This window comes from Morus notabilis, unplaced genomic scaffold, assembly GCF_000414095.1.
Source record: "Morus notabilis unplaced genomic scaffold, ASM41409v2 Scaffold1539, whole genome shotgun sequence".
Taxonomy (NCBI): Eukaryota; Viridiplantae; Streptophyta; class Magnoliopsida; order Rosales; family Moraceae; genus Morus; species Morus notabilis.
Window position 1 is genome coordinate 14,407 of NW_010359822.1, and position 24,004 is coordinate 38,410.

General features: G+C 32.1%; 2 protein-coding genes across 3 annotated transcripts; both read left to right on the plus strand.

Annotated features, from left to right (window-relative positions):
* The first annotated feature begins 447 nt into the window (after positions 1 to 447).
* On the plus strand, positions 448 to 7,150 carry LOC21385655 (stomatal closure-related actin-binding protein 3). Of its 2 annotated transcripts, XM_024163765.1 has the most exons (14): positions 448 to 571; positions 752 to 864; positions 1,848 to 2,149; positions 2,300 to 2,428; positions 2,509 to 2,601; positions 2,780 to 2,926; positions 3,832 to 3,900; positions 4,176 to 4,259; positions 4,901 to 5,081; positions 5,189 to 5,305; positions 5,484 to 5,542; positions 5,856 to 5,990; positions 6,603 to 6,752; positions 6,846 to 7,150. In XM_024163765.1, exons 3-14 carry the CDS (start codon positions 1,868 to 1,870, stop codon positions 6,876 to 6,878), a joined length of 1,479 nt encoding a protein of 492 aa, XP_024019533.1. In that variant the 5' UTR covers positions 448 to 571; positions 752 to 864; positions 1,848 to 1,867; the 3' UTR covers positions 6,879 to 7,150. The 2 variants fall into 2 exon arrangements, with proteins under 2 accessions (XP_024019533.1, XP_024019534.1); XM_024163766.1 differs by having other exon boundaries at positions 448 to 864.
* A 6,994-nt stretch (positions 7,151 to 14,144) lies between these two features.
* Positions 14,145 to 16,967, plus strand: LOC21385656 (G2/mitotic-specific cyclin S13-7). The gene is made up of 9 exons (XM_010095233.2): positions 14,145 to 14,353; positions 14,680 to 14,821; positions 14,932 to 14,992; positions 15,133 to 15,402; positions 15,494 to 15,619; positions 15,710 to 15,958; positions 16,051 to 16,212; positions 16,297 to 16,475; positions 16,578 to 16,967. Exons 1-9 carry the CDS (start codon positions 14,317 to 14,319, stop codon positions 16,732 to 16,734), a joined length of 1,383 nt encoding a protein of 460 aa, XP_010093535.1. The 5' UTR covers positions 14,145 to 14,316; the 3' UTR covers positions 16,735 to 16,967.
* The last annotated feature ends 7,037 nt before the right edge of the window (positions 16,968 to 24,004 follow it).

Here is a 24,004-nt window from a genome sequence, read left to right on the forward strand (position 1 = left end):
ATTGGACCCAAGTCACCCGACAGAGTATAATAGTACATGAGTAGAAAAAGACTTGCATGCATATACAACACATTACGAAATTTCTTTAAGATCCCCAAACACATCTCTACGAAAGCACCCATTCGACCAAACCTTTTTTCCATGCGGAGAAACAGAAAAAAAAAATAAAATGAAAAATAAAAAAGAGAAAGAAAGAAAGAAAGAAAACAAGCCCCACCGTCACATCCCACACGCGCCATTCAAGGAGGGCTCGGTAGAGTATATAGTCATGGTGCCAACCATTAGGTGGGACCTCAAGTAAGGAGGGGTGGTGGTGAGTGTGGGGTCAGCGCGTGGGCATCATGGCAGGCTTTCACTTTTCATATTTTTGGCAGTGATTATTTATTTATTATTTATTATTTATTATTTAATTTCCATCCCTGGATGGGGAATAAGAGCTTACAACAGCTTAGGACAGAATCATGACATGAGAGGAAGGGTAAAGAAAAAATAAAAAATAAAAAATAAAAATAAAAATAAAATGAAAAATGAGAAGAGGGGAAATTCACTTGTTGGGAAGGGAGACAAAGAGGTCAGTGACACAAACACAAGGCCACAGGCCTTTTCTTTTGTTTTTCCTTTTGGAAAAGCAAACCAAAGTAACCAAAACTATCATCCTTTAGATTCTTCTTCTTCTTCTTCTTCTTCTTCTTTCTCACAAGTTTATGCTTTTATTCTCTCTCTCTCTCTCTCTCTCTCTCTCTCTCTCTAGATTAATATTAGCAGGCTGTGTTAGAGGAAGAATCTCTTGGGGCTTTGGCATGGACCAGCATTAGCAGACTTCTGTATTTTTTTTTTTCCTGGTCAGACATTGTTTTATCATCTGTAAGTTTCTTTATCCTATTTATTTTTCTGTTTTGTTCAAATGGGTTTTTGGCATTTGCCTCACGCATCAAAGTTTGAAGCTGAGGAGTTTCCAAGTGGATTTTTTTTCCCCTTAAGCTATACGACAAATGTGGTTAGAAGTATTTTACTTGACTGTTTTTGGTTCTTTCTGCAATTTGGCTTGCTGGGTTCTTCTTGTTTTTGTACGTATTCTTTCTGTCCTTTAATGCGTGTTCTTCGGAAATAGCATAGTGTCTCTGGGTTCTATATTCTTCAGAGATATTTTCTGTTGATTGGTAAAGAATCTTGTTTGTAAGAGAAATGTCTTCATGTGGGTAGGTATTCTTTGAAATGTAGTTCAGAAGTTACTAGTTAATGCTTTTTATGGTGTTTTTTTTTTTTTTTTTGGTCATGTTGAAACGTTCCTTGCTTTTTTCATTTTCGCAATATACAGAGTGGATTCTGATCTGTACATGTTTCGCTTTGCTGAAATTTCTGGTAAAGAAATGAAAATCTATTCCCTAGGAATATATTTTGTTGTAAACTTCATTATTTAGTCCGTAATTAATCTCACATTTACTATTTATGGGGTTCTTAATACATCTCGGAATTCTGTGCCTTCCTACGTAATGGGTCTACGCATAAAAGTTCCTGTTTTTTTTTTTTTTTTTTTTTTTTGTTTTGTTTTGGTCCGTTTTAATACTCTTCGCTTGCTTACATACCTATTATCTCATTCACATTATCACAAAATGTGCTTCTGATTTTCTATGATAAATTTTTTTTGACACATCTAGAGAAAAAAAAATGTATAATCAACATTGATTGTGGTTTCTGGTTCTGATGATTGTTTCTGGAAAAGAAGAAAAAGAAAAAGAGAATGAAAATGAAAAGATTATATCAAAGTGCTACTCAAGTCACATGCTTTGTATATCATGAACTGAAGGTTGGGATGATTAACATTTGTTTCGACTTCTGATATACAGAGTAACATAATCCCAACACAATGACGAAGGTAAGTCCCGAAGTTGACGCGATGGATATGGATGCAGTTCTGCCAGTATCTGCTGATGTGAGCTTCAAATCCAATCACTTTCCAAAGTACAAACTGGGAGCCGATAATCAGATTCTAGAAGAGCCAAAGGAGGACAACAATGGTCCATCTTTGAAGGAGGTTGTTGAACAGGAAACGACCCAGCTGTCGGAGCAACACAAGCGTCTATCGGTTCGCGACCTTGCCTGCAAATTTGACAAGAACTTGACTGCTGCTGCTAAGTTGTCTGAAGAGGTCTCCAATTATTTGTCTATGAATGCGAGAATTTATTAATGGCATGACTAGTGCTAATTTTGACATCAATATTGTACAAACTATCTTGGATCGTTGATATTAAGTTAGTTTTTTTATTCAATTAGTTGTGCTTCTTACTTGTATTCTTAGGCAAAGCTTAGGGAAGTGGCCTCATTGGAGGGACATGTTCTTTTGAAGAAGCTTAGAGATGCACTGGAACATCTAAGAGGCCGTATGGCAGGGCGTAATAAAGAGGATGTGGAGAAAGCTATCTCTATGGTTAGTCTTTGTTAAGTAGGCATTTATTTTCCCCCTTTATACTCCCCTTATGATTGTATTTAACTGTAATCTTTATACAGGTTGAAGCTTTAGCTGTTAAGTTGACTCAAAATGAGGGAGAATTGATTCAGGAGAAGTTTGAAGTAAAAAAGCTAGCAAACTTTCTTAAACAGGTTATTCATTGCCTCTTAAATTATTATATAAATCTAATATTGCAGTGATGGTTGTAGGGTGAATCCAAATAGATGGAAAGCCATAGTGACTTTGGAGTTTTTGTGTGCATCGAAGTATCCAACTAGGCATTTTGATGTTCGGTATCATTTTTTTTTAATTGCCCGCATTCGTCCACAGGCTTCTGAAGATGCTAAAAAGTTGGTTAACCAAGAGAAATCTTTTGCTTGTGCTGAAATTGAGAGTGCAAGAGCTGTAGTCCAGAGAATTGGAGAAGCACTTGACGAGCAAGATAGAATTTCACAAGCTTCTAAAGAGCAATCTCCTGTAAGCTCCTTTTTCTTTTCCATCAAACGTTGCAAATTAAGATTTATGTTATTACATTTACTTGGGTGTGTGTATATCAGAATGTACATGTGCTTTTGTATAACATTGTTCATGTACGTGTGTGTGTGTGTGTGTGTGTGTGTGTGTGTGTGTGTGTTTGTGTATTTGTATATGTTTTTGCTTCTTTTTTCGGAACCACAAGCTTTTGTTTTAGTAGTTTTAAGCTGATACCCTACCTATCATTTCGCTCTCTCTTTCCTATTTTAATCTCAATTTATTACTTTCCATGTTCCAAATAGAGACAATTTCCAACATATCCTGAAGACGGTTTTTGAATTCTTCTGAACTTTGAATTTACTTGCGCACGTGAAAGGTGTAGGCAATCCTGTTTAAAGTTATCAATGTTCACGTAATTCTATATGTGTGGCCTAAGAAGTAAAAATGGTGGAACCTTTTGTACAAAGTGATGTCATAACTCCCCTGTTCTCTTGGCTGGTCTTACTTGATCTGGTTGTGAGATGGAGTATTTTTGATTGATAGATGTCAAACCCACTCTATGTTAAGGTTCAGAATAATATTCCTTCCATTGAACATGCCGAAGGCGGGCCTTGGCACCGTGGTGGGAGCGCTTGCGTTTGCACCCGGGGTCCAAGGTTCGAATCCCGGAAACGGCCTCTCCTTCGGGGGGTAAGGCCGCGTACATATGAGATTGAGCTTTTCCCTGAGATTGTCATAGTACGGGTGCCTCTTTGGCACTGGGGTCTGCCTTGTAGTTCATCTAATTAATACAGATTTTTGCTTGAAATATGGATAAGTGCATCAAAGATGAATGGTTTATCTATTTGTTCTATATGGTATCTTATTTGTTTTGTTTTGTTTTTTTGTTTTTTTTTCTGTATCTTCAGGATGTTGAGGGGCTACTAGAGGAGGTTCAGGAGGCTAGAAGAATTAAATTGTTGCACCAGCCAAGCAAGGTTTGCTTTGGTGTTCTTGACTTTGTTTCTTCCCACAAGTTTATGTGATGTGATTTCTTTCATAAACAATTAACTGCTAGTCAACTGGTTTAAACTGCTCCTGATTTCTCTTGACCGACTGTTTTTCTCATGTACAGTTATATATCAATATTTTAAATATCATTGTATATGTATTTGTGCCTGCGTGCGGAGAGTAGGACTTTTGGCATATAATAATAATCATGAAAATTGATGTTTGACCTTTTTGATCATGAGGAAAGTTTTAATACCTGCAGATGATGGAGATGGAACATGAACTTCGCGCACTACGAACTCAAATTAGAGAGAAATTTATGTTTTCAGTCAAGCTACAGAAAGAGGTCTGTGTAGCTTATTTGCATATATATATATTTTCCTCATTTATGCCTAAAATGAGGAAATTATGTGTGTGTGTGTATCCATGTTTGTGTGTGCGCGTGTGTTTACTGTTGTTCAGATGGAAGGGTATGTTGCTTTTTGTCAACAAATTTGTTTACTGTTTGTTTCCAAATTCATCCCTATATGATAATGCATGCTACTGTGGAAATTCGGACTTAAACAAAAATTCAAGATAGTTTTGCACAAACAGCAGTAGGAAAATATCAGACAAGCACTAACCATATGAAACGACCAGAAAAATGATACGATGTTCATTATTAACTTTTCCTTGCAGTTTTTGTGCAAGAGACGTGAAAACGTATTTGATTCCCATGACTATTCATTTGACCACGCAAACACAGCTGACATTTTCGACATTGTGTCTAACATCTGACATCTTGTTGGACCATGAATGATAATATAAATACAGTTTCTGGTTTTGAATATCTGGAATTCTCATTTTTGTTTTCTTACTATATGCGTTTTAATGCGTCTCTAATGACTGGATAATTGACTTGGAAATACTTCTTTTAAACTACTCAATCCCTATATGGTGTTTGGAATTGCCGGAAATTTGTTTTTGATAGTCTCTTGTCCTTACCAGCTGGCAATAAGCAAGAGAGCTGAAGAGAACAAATCTCGTTTATATATGTTAGATGGTTCGGCAATGCTAGGTTCATATCTTCGAATCCAGGTGTCCTCTGATGAGGCTCCACAGCTTTCAAAATGTTCAATTCAGTGGTATCGCGTGTCACTTGAATGCAACAGAGACGAAGTGATTTCAGGTATGCAATGCACTCCTTCAATTGTAACATAACTATAATATGATATTGCACCTTTGTTGTTATATTTGAGGTATCTTTTCAAGTGCCGCGGCTCAATTTTGTTTTAGGTGCCAACAAACCAGTTTATGCGCCCGAACCATTGGACGTAGGACGAATCTTACAAGCAGACATTTGCTTTAATGGCCAGAAAGCCTCAGTAATGACTCCTGGCCCCATTGATCCTGGTCAGTTCTCTTAAATTTTTGTTTTCTTTTTTTGTTGTTGTTATTTTCTTTGGTTTTTGTTTTTGTTTTTGTTTTTTTCATTTCATGTCATCTTGTTCAGATTCCTGGATTTAGGAATGTCCACAATTCTGCTTTAGAGAAGCGGATAGAAAGGCTAATTATATTAGTTTTCTAACAGCTGCAGGACTTGGAAGTCATGTAGAGACACTGATGAGAAAATCTAACAGCGAATTTAATGTAAGATCTCCTTCTTTCTTCTCTCTTCCATCCACTGTCCATCTATCTAAGATGGTAAATATACTATCTTGAACCATCCATACGTGTATCAAATTTCGCCCTAAGCAACAATATCACACAACTTATGGGTATTGGCCTCTCCACTTTTACTTTGTGGTTTTTTTTTTTTTTTTTTTTTTTTTTTTGGGAACCATACAAAATTTTTTACAAATTCCAGGCAATCATTGCCAAACTAAGAAGAGAAGAAAAATGGGGCTGGATGTTCGTCTGCATATTTTGTTCTTGTCTAATATCGATGTTTGTTGTTTTGTAGGTAGTTATCTCAAAAATGAATGGACAGGACTATTCATCACATTCCGTTCATGCATTTCATGTGGGAAAGATGAGAATGAAGCTTTGTCGAGGATGGATCACAAAGGCTAGAGAAATTTATTCCTCATCAATGCAGGTACATTTTGTGGTTACATATGGCTTTTTTGGTCATCATAAATTGTTCCACAAGGTTCGATGGAGGAGATTAAATTCTGCGTTATGATGCCGCGTATAACAGCTTAACATGACTGAAGAGTTTTTAATCCATATATTCAACAAAGGAAATTTTTGAGCCCATATGCAAGGAAAATTGTTCGTTCTTTTTCCTGGTGTGGTTCAAGTTTGAAGTAAAAAGAGAAAGTAAATGAAGGTGAAATATTTTCTTACCAGGGTAGTGAAGCAATATTCTCTGAAGATAGTAATTGTACTCGATTTGAGACTATTCTCTTCACTGTTGTTAAAAATTCCTTAAAACCTGTAAAATTTTGCGTGAATGTAAAGATTTCTGTAAAACTGTGAAACAAATAGTGTCAGGGACTAAAACTAGCAAACAGTCAAAATTCAAGGAGTAATCGGCCGAGAAAAAAAGTAATGGGACCAAAGTAAGACAATGTTCAATGCTTAGGGACTAATTATGCTAATATCCGATCAACTAAAGATGAAATTATGTCTCTTGACCTGGATTAAGTGTAGGAAGTAGTTTTCATAGCCAGTTAAAATCACACATTATCTCTCTCTTGATGTATAGCTATGTGGCTATAGAGGTGAGAGCAATACTGCAGCGAAGGCGTTGTTTTGGCAAGCCAGGAAGGGCCTCTCGTTTGTCTTAACATTTGAGTCGGAGCGAGATAGGAATGCGGCAATTACGCTTGCCCGGAAATACGCCCACGATTGCAACGTAAGTAGTTACATCTTCGACGTGTTTTTTCACAAGTTTTCTTGACTTTCCTCAAAATATGAGGTTTTAAGATGGGCATATTTTCGGCAACAGGTCACGCTTGCTGGACCGGATGATCAAGTATAGAAAGTAAACTTAACTGACAAAGTTTTCACGAAATGTGAGTGTACAATCAGGTTTTTTTTTTTACAGTGTGAGTAATATGTATGCATGTGTGTCTGTCATGATTTAAAAAAGAAAATTAAACAAAGAAAAAAAAAGGTGTATGCTATAGTGATTTGGGTTTTCCACTAATCTTTTGGTTGTGTTTTAGGCATTGTTTTTTTCGTTTGCCTAATCATCCGTTGTAACGAATTGCCGATTTATAATTAATTTGTTCTTTGTGGCTGATTTGCATATATCTAATGGTGCAACATCTTTGGTATGTGATGGTAAGCATCATTTATGATCAAAGTTTGTCATATAGAAAAATACACAAATGAGATACTAATATTGTTTGTGAAAAACATTGCTTTAATGCAAACTTTTAGCCGTATTTTGGTTTTCTTTATATAATTTACTTTTCAACTCTGAAAATAATCCTGATTTGAATAGAATTAATATAACACCAATGTATGTTATGGACCGTATGGCTGCATGTATGAAGGGGCAAGAAAAAAAAAAGCCAGAAAGAAATTACATGGAATGTACTTGTAAAATTACCCTACGGTGGGAAAGTTTTTTTTTTTTTTTTTGGGATTAATTATAAAAATTCTCCTAAATCTTGTCTCTCTTTTCTAAAATGTAACAACCGTTTCCCCTAAAGAAAGAAATTTTTACAAAATGGCTCCTTCTGACATAAGGTGAAGCGTTTAACAAGTATCTCTTTAAGAAATGTAAATGCATCTAGCTATCTAAATATCAAACGCTTATTAAAAGACACTACACCACATGTGACATGACCTAATTAAAGGCCTCTTGGTCTTCAATTCATTATAGATTTCATTTTCAACAATATTTTGTTGTCTCCTTTGTCCAAAATGATACTATGTTAGTCGACAAGGTGTAATCTGTTAAACACTAAAAAAGAAAAAGAAAAAGAAAAAAAAAGACTTGGGCTAGAATTAAGGCTTTACAAAACAACCGTGAAACCAAAACCAGCTGCCACCGACCGAAGAACTGACCGTTTAAATACCAAAAAAAGTGGTGTCACATGGAACCGAAGACAGTCAGTTCGGTTAACCGACCAAACTGGCTCCACCGCGGTTCGGATTCAGTTTATGCTAGTGAGGTTCGGTTTAAAACCGAACCGACCGAATTTTTACTCTTCTAAGTCCTTTTTTAAAGGCCCAGCCCAAGATATTCTCCTACTGTTTTTCCATGCTATTGTCGTATCTCACTCTCACTCTTTTTCCATGCTTTCATTCTCAGACTCTCACTCTCACACTCACACTCACAGACTCCCACTCACATCTCTCTGATTCTCTCTCACATTTGGGGAAAATAACTCTAGCCGTCGCCCTCCGCCTCACTCCTTGTTCTGTCCTCACAAGTCCGCCCTCCGCCATCTCCCTCCGAGTAAACCTTTGTCGGACCGCCGCCTCCGTCCTCACACGTCCGCCGTCCGCCATCTCCTGCCATCTCCCACCTGAAGCTCAATTTCAAGTTTCAGGTTAATTTTATAGATTCTTCTATTTCTTCTTTCTTCCTTTCACAGCAATTGTTTGTGCCATTTTATTCCTGAAGCTTTTGCATGTAATACAGCGTACATTATTGATTAAGTTAAGAACTTCGTTGTTCCGTCTCTCAACAAATTTGGCCATTTATACTGAACTCAGTTTTGTTTACTTTACTTTTTGTTCTAATCGTTCATATAGTAAAAGATTGAAGAAGGTTCCAATTTTTGAATGAACAATTACACTTCTGGATGCATATTATAGTATATTATATACAATAATTGTATATAATATATATGTATATTTATTGATATCGGTTGCTTAGTTTGAGGTGCTCTAATTTCTAAATAACAATATGATTATGAGCTTGAACAAAAGATTGCACAATATAAATGTTGGTAACCTGATGATTCACATTTGGGAAAAGTTTTACATTTTTTCGGATTTTCTAATAAAAAAATGCAACTAAAGATGTTGGTAACTTGATAGTTTACTGATGGCTACCTTCTTGATTACAAAAATTGAAAACCGACCAAAAACTAAAGTTCAATTAACTGAACTGATTACTCCATTGTGCGGTTCGGTTTCAGCGCACCGTTTCAGAAAACCGACATAATCGGTTCGATAGTGGTGTTATACGTGAAACTATATTTTAAGGTGAAGAGTTTGAATTCTCTACTCCTAAATAAATAATTAAAAAAAAACCTATAATATTAATTTTATCAAATAAGATAATATTATATAATTTAAAGAAACAAATTAAATGTATTGCGTAACAAATTTGGATTTTCTTTTTTATTTTGCGATACCTCTTTTTAACTGTGAATTACTTTAATTCTATTTAAGCAGTTAGGTATGGACTAGGGCACTAGTCTTTCTAAGAAACTATCTTAAATATTTTTTACATTTTTTCAGACAAATAATAAAATAAGTTTTCTAGTATCAAATTATATATTGTCGGCTCTATACCGAGAGAGGGAAAAAAAACATTATCTTAAAATGTTTTTAGCCCAATTATCCTCAAAATTTATCGTGGTTTAACAAATTGTCTCCCAAATTTTTAATTTTGACAATCAACTCTTTGAACTTATAAAATTATTGTAATGTGCTCTATTTTACTAAATTTGCTTATATTTTTTTTTTAGTTTTAAATGATTAAAGGTTGAGAAATGGAAATATTTGTGTTTCATTTAAATTAGGATGTAGGAATTTTTTTGTCGAACGCGTTTTTTTGGCACTAATTTAACACAATCATCGTCAAGATGAAACATATTGATCATTTTACAAATTAAAGAGATAACTTGTCAAAATTAAAAGTTCAGACAACAAATTATTAAAATCATACAAATTCAAGAGGTAAGTGTGTAAAATGTCCTTAGAAAAAATAAATATGAAAACGAAACAAATGACGTCAATTATTTAAAGAGTCCAAGATCAATTAAAGTGCTTGAGCTAGAATTGGTCAGTCATCAATCTCAATGTCTAACGCCTAGTTGTTTTGTAGCACTTCCATTTTCCGTCTCAAAAGTCATATATATTCTCTTACACATTTATCAATAAAATAATCACTTACATTATAATTCAGATACATTATAATTCAGATTTGTAATCTATAGTCCCACATAATCTATTCTAGAGATAGCGATATACTGGTATAGTTAAGCGAGCAACATATATTTTCTTCCTCTAAACGTATTAAATAAATTAACAAATGATTATGTAAGTTAACAAGTTAACATATATTTTCTTCCTCTAAACGTGTTAACAAAAATAATTTGTTGTTGAGTATGGAATTAGCTTAATCATGAAGGTGGAAATATAGTTCACAATATAATTTATAAATCAAATCAACCAATTTTGTTGACACCATAATACAATCAACCTAAATCGATTAATTAACTAAATGTGTTAGGTAAACCTATAAAAAATTACCAATGATGCTTATCACATAATATATATATATATATATATATGTACACACACATCAGACATAAATGTGTGTATTTGCGCCCTGAGAACTTCTAGACCCACTCTTAGGAGCCTGAGTTAGAAATTAGGGCTCAATGAATTTTAAAGTTTCGTTTGTTCGATTGTGGAATTTGTTTTTAGTTTAATTTATGAGATAAAAATAATTTTTTGAATTTGTTTGATTGATGTTGGTGAAATTTTTCTTAATATTGTTGTGATTAATTCAATATTTATTGTATTAATTTGTATCTCTATATTTTGATTTATTTTAGATTATATAATTGTTAATCTTTATGTTTGTGACTTAAACTTGCATTATGTATGTAACGCCTTTAGATATACTTAGGTTAGATATATTTCTATGTAATTAACACCAAAGAAGATTATGCTACTTCAGATGGATGGATGGAGCATGTTATTAAAAGAAGAGACTTTCTCTGGTAGTCTCTGTCAAAATAGATTATTAGTAGTTTATTACTTTTTAGTCATCAGATTTGTATTAAAATTTGTCTATTTTACATATTTTTTCAATCTGATTTGATTTTGATTAGATCTAACGGTAAAAAATTAGGACTACTTGTAGGGTAGACTATTGGAGAAACTCTCTTAAATTGAAGAAAAAAGATTAGGGGAAAGGATATACATATATATCCCTTAAAAGTGTATGGATCGGAATTTCTATACTTCACTAGTAAAAGGATATTAATCAAGAATGAAGAGTAAAAATTTAGACCCGTACACTTTTAAAAGTAAATTCTGCAATTTTTGAGAAGAGATTATGGATCTTTTTTTCTTTCCATTAGAATGAAAATTATGGTTACAACTTAAATGTATGCAAGAAATAACTAAACTCGCTTAAAAAAAAAAAAAAAAAAAAAAACTAAACTCATGTTCTTAAAAAAATAATTAAACTCATGTTTTGGTGTTAAATAGGAGTAAAACGTCATTTCAAACATTATATATAACTTTTTATACCTGGGGAGGCATTTTTGGTATTTTAAAAAAATTTAAAGCTCACAGTCAAGGTTAACTAACGGTCCACTGACGAAAAGGGTGTGTAATTTTTTGAAAAATTAGGATGTATTGACGTGATTATTATTATTATTATTTTAATAAGCAAGAGTATAATTAGAAGAAAATCCTATAAAGAGGCAAAGATAAGGAATACATTTGTAGAACTTCAACCTACTCATTTAGCTAACATAACAGATTTGCCGAAGCCCATTTCGTAATGTTGTGAGTTAAAACATTTAATTCTCGCGGAACCCAAGAAAAATTGCAATCAGAAAGCGAGTTAGAAATCGGAATTAATCTTCCACAATTGTACTCTAGTTTTAGTTAAAGGAGTGTTATTGTTGTTTTGGTAAAACACAAGAAAATTAGTGTAAATTGTATTAAAAAAATTATGCATCACACATAAGTGCACATATAAATGTGTGTTTGCACTTGAAAACTTCTAGACCTGCTCTTAGGAGTCTCCGCTAGAAATTAGGTTTTTTGGTTTCATAGAATAGAATATAAAAAAAATAATAAAAATAGAAATATTGAGAATAAGAATTAATTGAATTATAATGAAATAAAAATTAATTGAATTATTTCATTATAATTCTAATGTTATTCATTAACTAATAAAGTATTGGAGAAATAACAATAACTAGAGGGGGCACTCGGCCCTAAGAGAAACGAGAAAAAGAGAAAAGAAGAGAGTGAGACAATTAGAATTTTGAGACCGTCTCTAGACGCGTCAGTGGAGCTCCGGCCTTAAAAATTGGTTACGGAACTCATATCATTGTGGGTTTTAAAATAGCGGTGGCTGAATTTGGCAAGATGATTTTGTTTTGACAGATCTAATTTCGTTTAGAAGATGAAATCTAGACTGCTTAGAAACGTTTTTCGACACTTTTCTCGTCTGGTGATTGTACTCTTTCAGGGTTTTTAGTTGAATGAAATTGTACCTTCAATTTAAAAACTAATATTATTCCCTTAGAATTAGTGCTGAAATAACGGTTATTATGTTTAGTTAATAATTATAATAGAACAAAAATTACTTTTTAATAAAAATAATCCTTTGTTTAATATTTAATACTATTTTAAAACTAAATTACAATATGTTCTAGAGTGTTTTTTTTTTCTCGGATGTTTTAAAGTGATTATTTTATTTGATCTATGAGTAATACTCAAACGATTAATTTTGTACTATACCCATAATAACAAAGATGAACGTAATTTATATATAAAAAATAAAGTAAGCTATATAGAAAAATATTTAAGTATTAAAATCATCCTACCATGAAAGAAAATGATCAATATACTTAAATATGTTTATAAAAGGATAGTGAAAGGGATATTTAAAATAAATAATAAAACATTAAGAGTGATAGTCTGGGAAGGAATAATATTATTATTATTGGAATGGGACGATTATGCTACTAGACCACTATAGAAATTTGGATGGAACAACAATTGTGAAGCCTCATCTTTTTTTTTTTTTTTTTTTTTAGCTAAATATAAGAGTGACTGAATTTGGAAGCTTCAATTGGCACTTTTTAGTGGAAAAAAAGTTCTAACTCATAGGCTTCAAGTGGTTTATGTTATTCTTCTAGTTTTAGGTTGATTTTGTTAATTGTTTTAATCTATTTATTTTGGATTGCCTTTCGAAATATTTTTTTATTTAATTTTTATACATGTATTTTTTATTTTAATACATTGAGTTGGAATTTGGTATAAAATGAGATTTTTATTAGAAGGTACAAATTTTGTTGAAATATTTAAAAAAAAAAAAAAGGATTGTCGAAATATATTAAAATTTACCCATACCAATTGCTCTCTCGTTTCTTTTGTTGAGCGAGAAAAAAGAAAGCAATAAAAAAGAATTAGGCCGTTACACTAATTTCATTATTTAAAAAAAAAAAAAAAAAAACTGGCCGTTATAATAAGTACTAATGTTTTTTTATTAAAAAAATATAGAATTTACTCTTAAGAATATATGAGTCTGAATCTTTACTACTTACTTTTAATAAATATTCTTTTATTAATATAATTATTTAATTAAAAATTATAAATTAAAAATAAAAAGTAAAAATAATAACTTATACACTTTTAAAATATATTTAATCTTTACATCTACTTCGAAAAAATAGGTTTATTATATCTACATTGTCCGTAGCACTCTTTCGCCTCCAATTATTTTTCCTATTTGACTCTTAAAAGGAAAAAAAAAAAAAGAAAAAGAAAAAAGAAAAAAGAAAAAAGTTTCAATTTTGCACACGCAAAGCTGGTATTTCTTCACCATTAGTCGACAAGCCTAGGCGAGACAAAAAAGCGTGTTCTTTTACAAACCCCCTCATTTGCTTCCGCAAAATGCTGTCGTATGAACGCAGGCAAAACCCCACTAAGGGTTTCCCGTTGCACTGACTTTCTCAACTTCCTAATACAGGGCTCGCCACCCGTCACAAAAGCTTTAGTACAGAGCACACTTATCCACGTGTTCTTAAAACAATCAGGAAGCACAGGAAATTCCGTAAACTCCATGTCACAATATCTAGACACCCTGTTATTTCCTTATTTTAACACAACAGTAACTTTTGAACCCTCCAACGGCTATAAAATTCTCCACGACGATCCCACGCCGTCTGATCGTCAGCCCCAGATCCAACGGTCAAGAATTCAAATAAATTCGACCGTTGTAAGTGAAGCGTCGCCTCTTGCCCCAGCTTCAAAAGGGAAAACGGACTCTTTAAACCCCAATTTCATATTCTCTTCAGATCACAAATCTCAGTGAGAGAGAGAGAGGGTAGAGAGAGAAAGAGAGCGATTTGAAGTGGTGGAGGCGACTTAGAGAGAGAGAGAGAGAGAGAGAGAGCGAAAGGAGATTTTTGAGTCGCCAATTGGGTTGCCGGCAGTGTTCTTGTTCAGAGATCGATTCTGGGTTTTCAGAAGAAATGGCTTCAAGAGTAGTTGTTCCACAGCAAGCAAGAAGTATTATTCATATTCTTATTATTATCTCTTTCCTTTTGGGTTTTCTGATGAATGCCTAAATTCTTATTTTCCGAATTGATCGAACCCCATTTAGCAAAGCTATAGAGATTTTAATGGGTATGTAACTAATAATTTATTGATCTATGTTAAGGGAAGAGTCTTTTCTTTCTTCTTTCTTTGTTGTTCATCTTGTTTATGTCCCAAACGGCCCAAATCTTGTAAAGTCGTTTTATTTTTATTCTTTGCATAAATAAAATTGGGGAAAAACTCGTGAAAAAATGTTTTGTTGTTCGAATTATTTTAATTAATGGGTTTTTGTTCAATAGGTGAGGCAGTCGTTGGTGGAGAAAATAAGGTGCAAAAGAAAAACGTTGCAGCCGATGGGAGAAACAGAAGAGCACTTGGTGATATTGGCAATATGGTAACTGTTCGACCTAATGACGCCAAGCCTCATCGCCCCATCACAAGGTAACTTTTAATCTTTTGTTTTTTGTTTTTTTGTTTTTTTTTTTTTAAGTTTGGTTTTTGTTTGTTTCTTTTTGGTTCATTCTTGCTAACTTTCTTTTTTCTTTCTTCAGGAGTTTCCGCGCACAACTAATTGCCAACGCAGAAGCCGCGAAAGCCGTTGCGAACAACAAGGTTTGTGGGTTTAAATTTTTGCTGATCAGAAAAGTTAAATATACGTACCTTGTAGATTTTATTAATCTCTCAATTTTTTCTTGATTTTCGATCTTCCTTCGAAATAATAAAGTTATTACGTCTTTCACAAATTTGTTCAGAAACAAGCTTGTGTCAATGTAAACGGATCGCTTGCCGTTCCTGAGGCAGTCCCAGCGGGACAAAAACGAGATGAGGCAGTGCCTAAACCCGTCCACAAAAGGGCTAATCTTGTTAAGCCAAAGCCCCAACAAGAGCTGATTGAGGTAAGCTCGGATTCAGATGATGATGCCAAGAAGAAGAACGAGATCAGAGTCAAGAAAAAAGATGGAGAAGGAGCGTCAAGGAAGAAAGCCCCAACTCTTTCTTCTGTCCTTACTGCCAGAAGCAAGGTAAAAATCTTTGTTCTTCTTGCAATTTCTTGTCGAATCCATTTGTGTCCCCCTTATTTTTCTGATTTGCTTTATTCTCGAATTTGTTCAGATGGCCTGCGGTATAACTAATAAACCGAAGGAGAATATTGTCGACATTGACGCAGCAGACATTAACAATGAATTGGCTGCAGTTGAGTACGTTGAGGACATGTACAAATTCTATAAGCTGGCTGAGGTAATGTCATTGTTTACTTTCTTCATATTTTCTTGTTATATTTTCATAAAATATTCTCTAATTATCTGTTGTTTTCCCTTCATTACGCAGAACGCGAGCAGGCCTCATGACTACATTGATTCACAGCCTGAGCTGAATGAGCAGATGAGAGCCATACTGGTGGATTGGCTTGTAGAAGTTCACATCAAATTTGAACTCTCCCCCGAAACCTTTTACCTGACGATCAACATAGTCGATAGGTTTCTCGCTGTGAAGACCGTTCCGAGGAAGGAACTGCAGTTGGTGGGCATTAGCGCTATGCTTATGGCCTCAAAATATGAAGAAATCTGGGCTCCTGAGGTACACAGACATGCCTTAAATATTATACACTGTAATCAATAATATTTTATACATGGCTTAAAATTCTGAAAACTTGTGTTTCTATAATACAGGTCAATGATTTTGTATGCCTCGCAGACAGAGCTTACACACACGAACAGATTCTAAAGATGGAGAAGATCATATTGGGCAAGTTGGAATGGACATTGACAGTTCCCACAGCTTACGTGTTCCTTGTTCGTTTCATAAAGGCTTCTGTTCCAAATGACAGAGAAGTACTAAACTCTTCTTTAAACGCACACCAATTGTTTCTTTTGTAAGAACGACATTTTTTTTTTTTAACACGAATTTTGACACAGGTGGAAAATTTGGTATACTTTCTTGCTGAGTTGGGAATAATGCACTATGCGACCATAATGTATTGCCCTTCTATGATTGCCGCCTCGGCAGTCTACGCCGCTCGGTCCACTCTCAACAAGAGCCCCGTTTGGAACGACACTCTCAAGCTTCACACTGGTTATTCGGAGGCACAAGTCATGTAAGATAGAGTACATTATTTGGTCAAATGGGGTCTGTCCAATTGATTATATAATACAGTTTTATTGATCTTATTTTCTGTTTTTGTTATGTGTTAAAACAGTGATTGTGCAAAGCTTCTGGCGATTTTGCATTCAACGGTTTTGAAGAGTAAGCTTCGGGCGGTGTACAGGAAGTATTCAAGTTCAGAGAGGGGGTGTGTGGCTATGCTTCCAGTGGCCAAAGCTCTCTTGCCTGCTGCTGGTGCTGGATCCATATGAGAGAGAGAAGAAAGAATGTCATTTTTTTTTTAACTATTTTTTGGGTGAAAATATGGGAGAAGAGTTGTGCTAATGATGATGGAACTTAATTTGTTTATTGTTTGGGATGTTGACTATCAATTTGCTCCTCTAGCAAATTGTCTTGTGACTTTTTCAATTATGTTGAAATGACTATCAATCCTCTGTTACTTTAATTCAAAGAAATGATGATATCTTTCATTTATACTATATAAAACGGGTAGCTTCAAAGAAAATGATGATATCTTTCATTTTACTACATAAAACGGGTAGCTTTTTTTTTTTTTTTTTTTTTTTTTTTGAGATTAGAACGGGTACTTTTTCGTGTGGGGGGTTTTTTTTTTTTTTCATTAAAAAAACAATAAACAATAAAAAAAGCTCCTCTAGTCACACACCCTCCCCAGTCGGTAAAACCGGCCCAAACGCCCCCAAAAAAAAAAAAAAGAAGTCTCCAAACGACGACTTTTTTTGGAATGTTGCAGCCGAGATCAACTGCAACACAAAACGATAACAAAACTTGAAATTTGCGCAAAATTCTTTGATAAGGTGACCCTCACATTTAGGTAAATAGTAATCTATTGATTAAGTGAAGTATTAGTAATATTTTACTTTATCAAATAATATTATTAATAAATAGTTTACTAATTTATCAAAATATCTCTTATTTTTCTAATTTTCTTAGTTAATCAAAGATAAGTAAGATCTTCAACTTCAAAAAAAAAAGTAAATAAATTTTATGGCATTCTCGTCCATGTAAAAGTGTTATTGTCATATTATCTTATAAATTTATCGAATTTATTAATCTAGCCAATTGACCTAAATCGGAACTGACAATAAATATTATTTTATCGCAATTAGATCCACCTTCAACTTCAAAAAAAAAAGTAAATAAATTTTATGGCATTCTCGTCCATGTAAAAGTGTTATTGTCATATTATCACTATAAATTTATCAGGGTTTTACAATATATATATATATAATTATTAGTTTATTTCCAATAAATTTACAATATGCTGTTCATTTCATTTAGTTTTATAAATCTATTATTTACTACATTCTTCTATATATATATAGAAAAAATAACATCGTGGCCGTTAATAGTAATCACAATGGTTAGAATTTATTCTACAAGCTATTCATTGCTTTTGTGAGTGCATGAGTTTGAATCTTTATCTATTATTCTTAATAAATATCTTTTTATTAGTATAATTATTTAACAAAAAAAGTTATGAATAAAAAATAAAAGGTAAAAATTTTGACACATACACTTTCAAAAGGTATTTATCAAGATTACCCTATTTTAATCTTAATCTTAATCTTATTTTAATTTCATCCATTGCATATTTAATTTTATTTTGATCTTAATCTTAATCTTTAACTTGTTTTAATTAATTTATTTTAATTTCATCCACTGCAATACTTAATTTTATCTTATCTTCATCTTAATTTTAATATATAAAAAAGATGAATAAACAGGGAGGAGGCGGTTAACCTGCCTGTTTATTCTTAGGCCTCGTTCATTTCGCGAATTTGAGTTTTCAATTCGAGTTGAGATGTGACATTTTTTGAGAGATTTTCACTGTAACAGAAAAAATTAGATGTGATATTTTCTAAAAAATTTTTATTATAAAAATTTAAAATTAAAAACTCAAATCGATAAAATGTACGAGACTTTAATTCTCGTGCTTTTGGTTTCTTTTACTTTCAATGTTTCGTGCACGGATTTTTTACTTTCGTGCTTTTTTCTTTTGTTTCTTATTTTTGTAATTTTTTTCCCTCTACTTTCAATGTAACATGCACAAAATTGAGCAGTTGTTGTAACTTAGGATGTGACGTTTGAGTTTTTTGCTTTAACAAAATAATAAAGCCCTCTCTCTTTAATGTAAATTACAACAAAAACCACAACTAAAAGAAAAAATTATTTAAATTTATTTTTAAAGTAGTTGAGTCTAATTTTTATCTTTTATTTTTTATTAATATCTTTTTAATTAATATAATTAATTGATTAAAAATGATATTAATTAAGGCCTAATTTATTTCATCAATTCGAGTTTTTAATTCTAATTTTGTTACAGTTAAAAACTTTCATAAAATCTCACATTTAATTTTTTCTACTACAGTAAAAAACTTTCATATAAAATCACATCTCAACTCGAATTGAAAACTCGAATCCGCAAAGTGAACGAGACCTAAGAATAAGGGGTATTCAGACTCATACACTCTAAAAAATATTTGTCTCCCTTTTTTTTTTTCTTTTTTTGCTCTTTTTGTTATTTCTTTTGGGCACGTTGCCTTTCATTTGTTTTTATGTTTTATTCTAAATCTTACACATTTAATGTTAATTTCATAATAAAAAAACCCTTATAACTTATTAGATAATTTCAAAATATAAATTTTCTTCTCATTTATTATTACCTTAAGAAAACTCTTAGCTAATTCAGCGTTAGAAGAAAATAAACAAAATACGTATTATAGAAAATTAATTTAGTACCCTTTTCTCCAAAAAATGAGAAATGAGAGTAATTCCATATGAACGATCATTAATACTCTTAATAGAAGACTTTTCATCTTAAATTAAAAAACAAGGACCAGATATGTGAACTAATAGAAAATTTTAGTTTTAAAATAATTTGAAAATGTGAATGTATAGATTAAGGTTTTTACCCAAATGTTAGAATTAGGTATCGTCACACTAATTTAACATGGCATTGGATATATAAAATCAAGATTTGTTGTTCCATTTTCCTGTCTCGATGATTGTTCTTCGAATTGAATTTTGATACCTCGTGAATTTTTTAAATGTTTTTAATATTTTGTTTATATTTATGTGGACGGATTCTTAAATTTAGATGACATGGTAAATTATTATTTATATTGTTAATGATTAGAAGTATAAAGTTTATAATTATTTGAAAAAACTGGAGTCTTATGAGCTCATTTAGTTCGTTGATTTGAATTTTTAATTTAAGTTGAAATGTGACTTTATGTAAGAGTTTTTTACTATAATTAAAAAGTTAAATGTGACTATTTTTAAAAATTTTTTACTATAATAAAATTTAAATTTTAAATTTAAATTGAGATTTTAATAGTGGCAGTGTGCTCTCTAAGGAGATAGGAACTCAAGCTTAGAGACGCTCCCAAGCCCAGTTTCCTAGGCCTCCTCTATCTTGATATTGAGCCAAGCCCAGCACCCCTGATTGTGTTACGTATTCTGTTTACCCAAGAACAATCAAACTGTTCGTAGTTCTAATTTTGTGATCGGCTGTTAGGACAATGGGACGATAGACATTCATTTTATAGACCCACTTTCAGCTAATGAGAAATTTGAGTAAAAAAATATGAAGTATTTGTTTGTTTATTTATTTATTTATTTATTTTTTTTGAGTGGAGGACTAGCATACGAAGCAAATTGAAAAAAAAAAAAAAACACCTACAAACTATATAATAGACAAAAAAAAAGATGTATAATGATAAAAAAAAAAAATTAACAGTAATCTTTTAATGTTTTACATTGCCATGGTTTTGAAATTATTTATAAAAACTAATTATAGCTCATATATATTGTATATGTATTTTTTCTAATAATCAGAAGCTTAAATTTTATTTGGATATAAACGGAAAAAAAAACCTAAAAAATGTTAAGGCAAAAAAGAAAGAATATGAATAAAGCACAGAAGGACAATCAACTATCAATCAACTATTATAGGCCTAGTTCACTTCACGGATTTGAGTTTTTAATTCGAGTTAAGATGTGATATTTTTTGAGAGCTTTTCACTGTAATAAAAAAAGTTAAATGTGATATTTTTGAGAGCTTTTTACTGTAAAAATCTAAAATTAAAAACTTAAATCGGTAAAATAAATGAGACCATAATATGTATCAACTGTTTCTATGTTCGCTTGATGCCTATTTTGTTTTCTTTTTTTGAACTTCCTATTTAATTTTTTTAATTGTACTATTGTATGTAAAAACGGCATATATAGTACAACACCGCCACCTATCTATGGCCTATAATTAAAGAACAAAGACACGTGCTTTTGCAACTACCTATCTTTACCGGTAAATGAAAATAATGAAAAAGATACTTTTATATTTTTTTTCCTTTTTTAATAAATATATAAATTGAAAAAACATATATATGATAGATATATGTTTAAATTTAAACGTTTTGTTTTTTTTTCTTCTGATTTTTAAATATTTAAAGTAATTTTCAGAAACTACTAGGCTATATTTATCTTTTTTTTTTTTTTGCCATAGTACGTTATGAACGAAATTAAACTGGGCGCGTCAATTGTCAACTCTCTATTTACTTTCTACACACATTTTTATATCACTCTAATTTTACTTGTTACACCCTTTTTAAAATTTTAAAAAAGTCCTTATGACTAAATTACCCCAATTCTATCTTCTAAATATAGATTCTTAAACCACCCCAATTAAAATTTGGAGTTTAATTATTACTTGTCATAGGCCTCTTATTATTTCAAAAAAAAAAATCTCTACAATAAATTATAATTTTTATCTTTTTTTTTTTTTGCACCCACTAACTAAACAGAAAACAAACATCATAAGAAGATATATATTTTTTTTCTAAAAAAAAAAAATATATCTTCTTATGATGTTTGTTTTCTCCCATGTTTCTTCATATGTGTTTTATATAACTTTGTTTTCTCCTGTATATTGCAGATTATATATATATATATTTGTGAAATCTTGTTATTTTATAATTTTTTTTAATCATAAGTATTGTATTTAGAAGGGAGTATTCTTTTTTCCTTTAATTTTGACGATGATGTATGCGAATAGTATTCTTCAAAACAATTTTGTTCTTAAATGTAATTTTATTTATAGGCAATTAAGTAATAACAAAATTTATTAGGAAACGAATGGGGAGAGCAAGAGCGGTGATAATAGACCCACCCAATTAAAATAATGTGTTAGAAGATATATATATATATATATATATATATATATATATATATTGTAACTTCTCTCAAAATTACTAGGCTTATAGCAGAAGATTTTTAATTTAATATAATAAATTTTCCGATAAATTTGACGAATGCTACAACTGAACTTAATACAAATATTTATAATTAACTTTCTTTAAGTAATTTTGTGATAACAACAAGACAGAAGGCGAGTTATAAGAATTTAGAACTAATGAATAGCATGACATCAGGTAAGTAAAGTGTTTACTTACAACACATGCCTGCATATTCATGTTTTCATTGCATAAGTTACAATATTTTCAATTGCTACATAATTTTTGAGCACTTTTATCATGATTTAGGAATATACAGTTTTGAAGCATATAGTTAGCGTTCGTGGAAAATGGTGTGTTATACTTATCGTTAGCCCAGACTCTTTTTGTTAGCGCAAAACCAAAACTTATAACCTATTATTTGTGCACAAATAAACCCCTAAAGACAAGAAAATTCCACCAGAACCTATGAAATTGGGAATTCTCAGGGATTGGAACAAAGAAAACAGAAGCATATGAGACAACATTGAACAACTTTTAAGAAAGTAAAAGTTTTCATATGCATGTGGTATTAACTCGGAGGATTACCACTGATAATAATAATTGAGGACATTTAGCAATTAATGAGAATGGGTTCATAAATTAGTAAGATGTTGAAGAAATCACTCAATTGAGGAGACAAATGATGTAATAGCATAATCTTGACTATGACGATTATGCGGGAGATAATCGTACGTCAGAATCATTTCAAATCCCAATGAAGATCAGACTAGTGAATCATGATCTGCTAAAGCAATCTCAAGATCTGGAAGTGATGATAGGAAATAAAAATTTAACTTCGTCTAAGAAAGTTTGTCATAATAAATAAACTATCATAGAAGGCGAGTTGAATGAATTTAAAACTACACACGGTTTTGGCAAATCAATCCTCTATAGCAAGGAGCTGGCGGCAAAGGGGGTGGGAATTTGCACGGATATTCTATTAGAGGATAATTACTTGTAGAACTGTTCTCTTTTCATTAGGACTGTACAAAAAACCGTAAAATTGAAACCGACCGCCACCGCCTGAGAAACTAACTGCTCAAAAACTGAAAAATACGGTGTCACGTAGAACTGACAAAGTCGGTTCGATTAACCGACCAAAAAGGCTTCAAGGCGGTTCAGTTTCGGTTTAGGCCCTTGATGTTCGGTTAAAAACCGAACCGACCGACTCAATTCATTAACTTTTTTGTGTTGTTGTCGTTTTATTGTGTTTGATGTCGTTTTTTTAATTTTTTGTCGTTTTTTTATTTTGTTGTCGTTTTGTGTTTTGTGTTGTTGTCTGTTTGATGTCGTTTCATTGATTTTTTGTCGTTTTTTATTCAACCTCATCCGTATATCAGATTCAGTTCTTTTTCGTGAGAGATAGAGAGCTCTAAGTTGACTGAGGGGTTGTTCTTTTAACTCAAAAAAAATTTAAACTTGAGTTACAATTTTATTCAAGTTCATGTTCTTTTATAAAATTTGAGTTTGAACTCAAGTTTGAATTCGAATTTGAACTCGAGTTTAGGGTTAAACTTGAGTTCAAGTTTTCCCTTCAACTCGAGTTCAAAAACTCGAATTCAAATTAATGAACAGTATTTTTTCTATGATTAAAAATGTCATAACTTTTTCATTTTAATTCTGATTGAGATGTTTTTTTTTCTATGCATTCACAATGAAAAGACGAATAAAAACCTCACTCATATACCCTATTAAAATTTTTTATCACTATTGAGTTTTTATTAAAATACTATTTAAATACAAATTTAAATTTTGACCCACCTAAATACAAACTAAAAAAGATTCTCAATTCAAATCATAACTCAAATGTGCACATCTAAACACAAACTCAAGTTATAACTTCAACTTAAGTTATAACTCAAACTCAACTTAAAATCATCACTCAAATCATCATAACTTAAAAATGCAAAAGAACAACCCCTAAGTCTCTCGCTCATATTTGGGAAAAAAAAACCCTAGCCTCCGGCGCCCGCCGATCCGTACCTCCGCCCTCTGCCATCTTCGTCCCAGTTAATCTCCACTGGACTGCCCCCTTCCTGTCGCGCGGCGTCTCCAAGCGTCCAGTCCAAGTACCACCACTAGCCACCACCGTGGGTTATGTGTGCTTTGCCTCTGTTTGTTTTTTTCTTTTTCTTCTTTGATTGGCTCCAAGTTGCAATGTTTTGGTTTCACCAAGTGGCTGAAGGTGCTCACTGCTCAGTAGACAATTGTTGCCCTAATTGTGCAC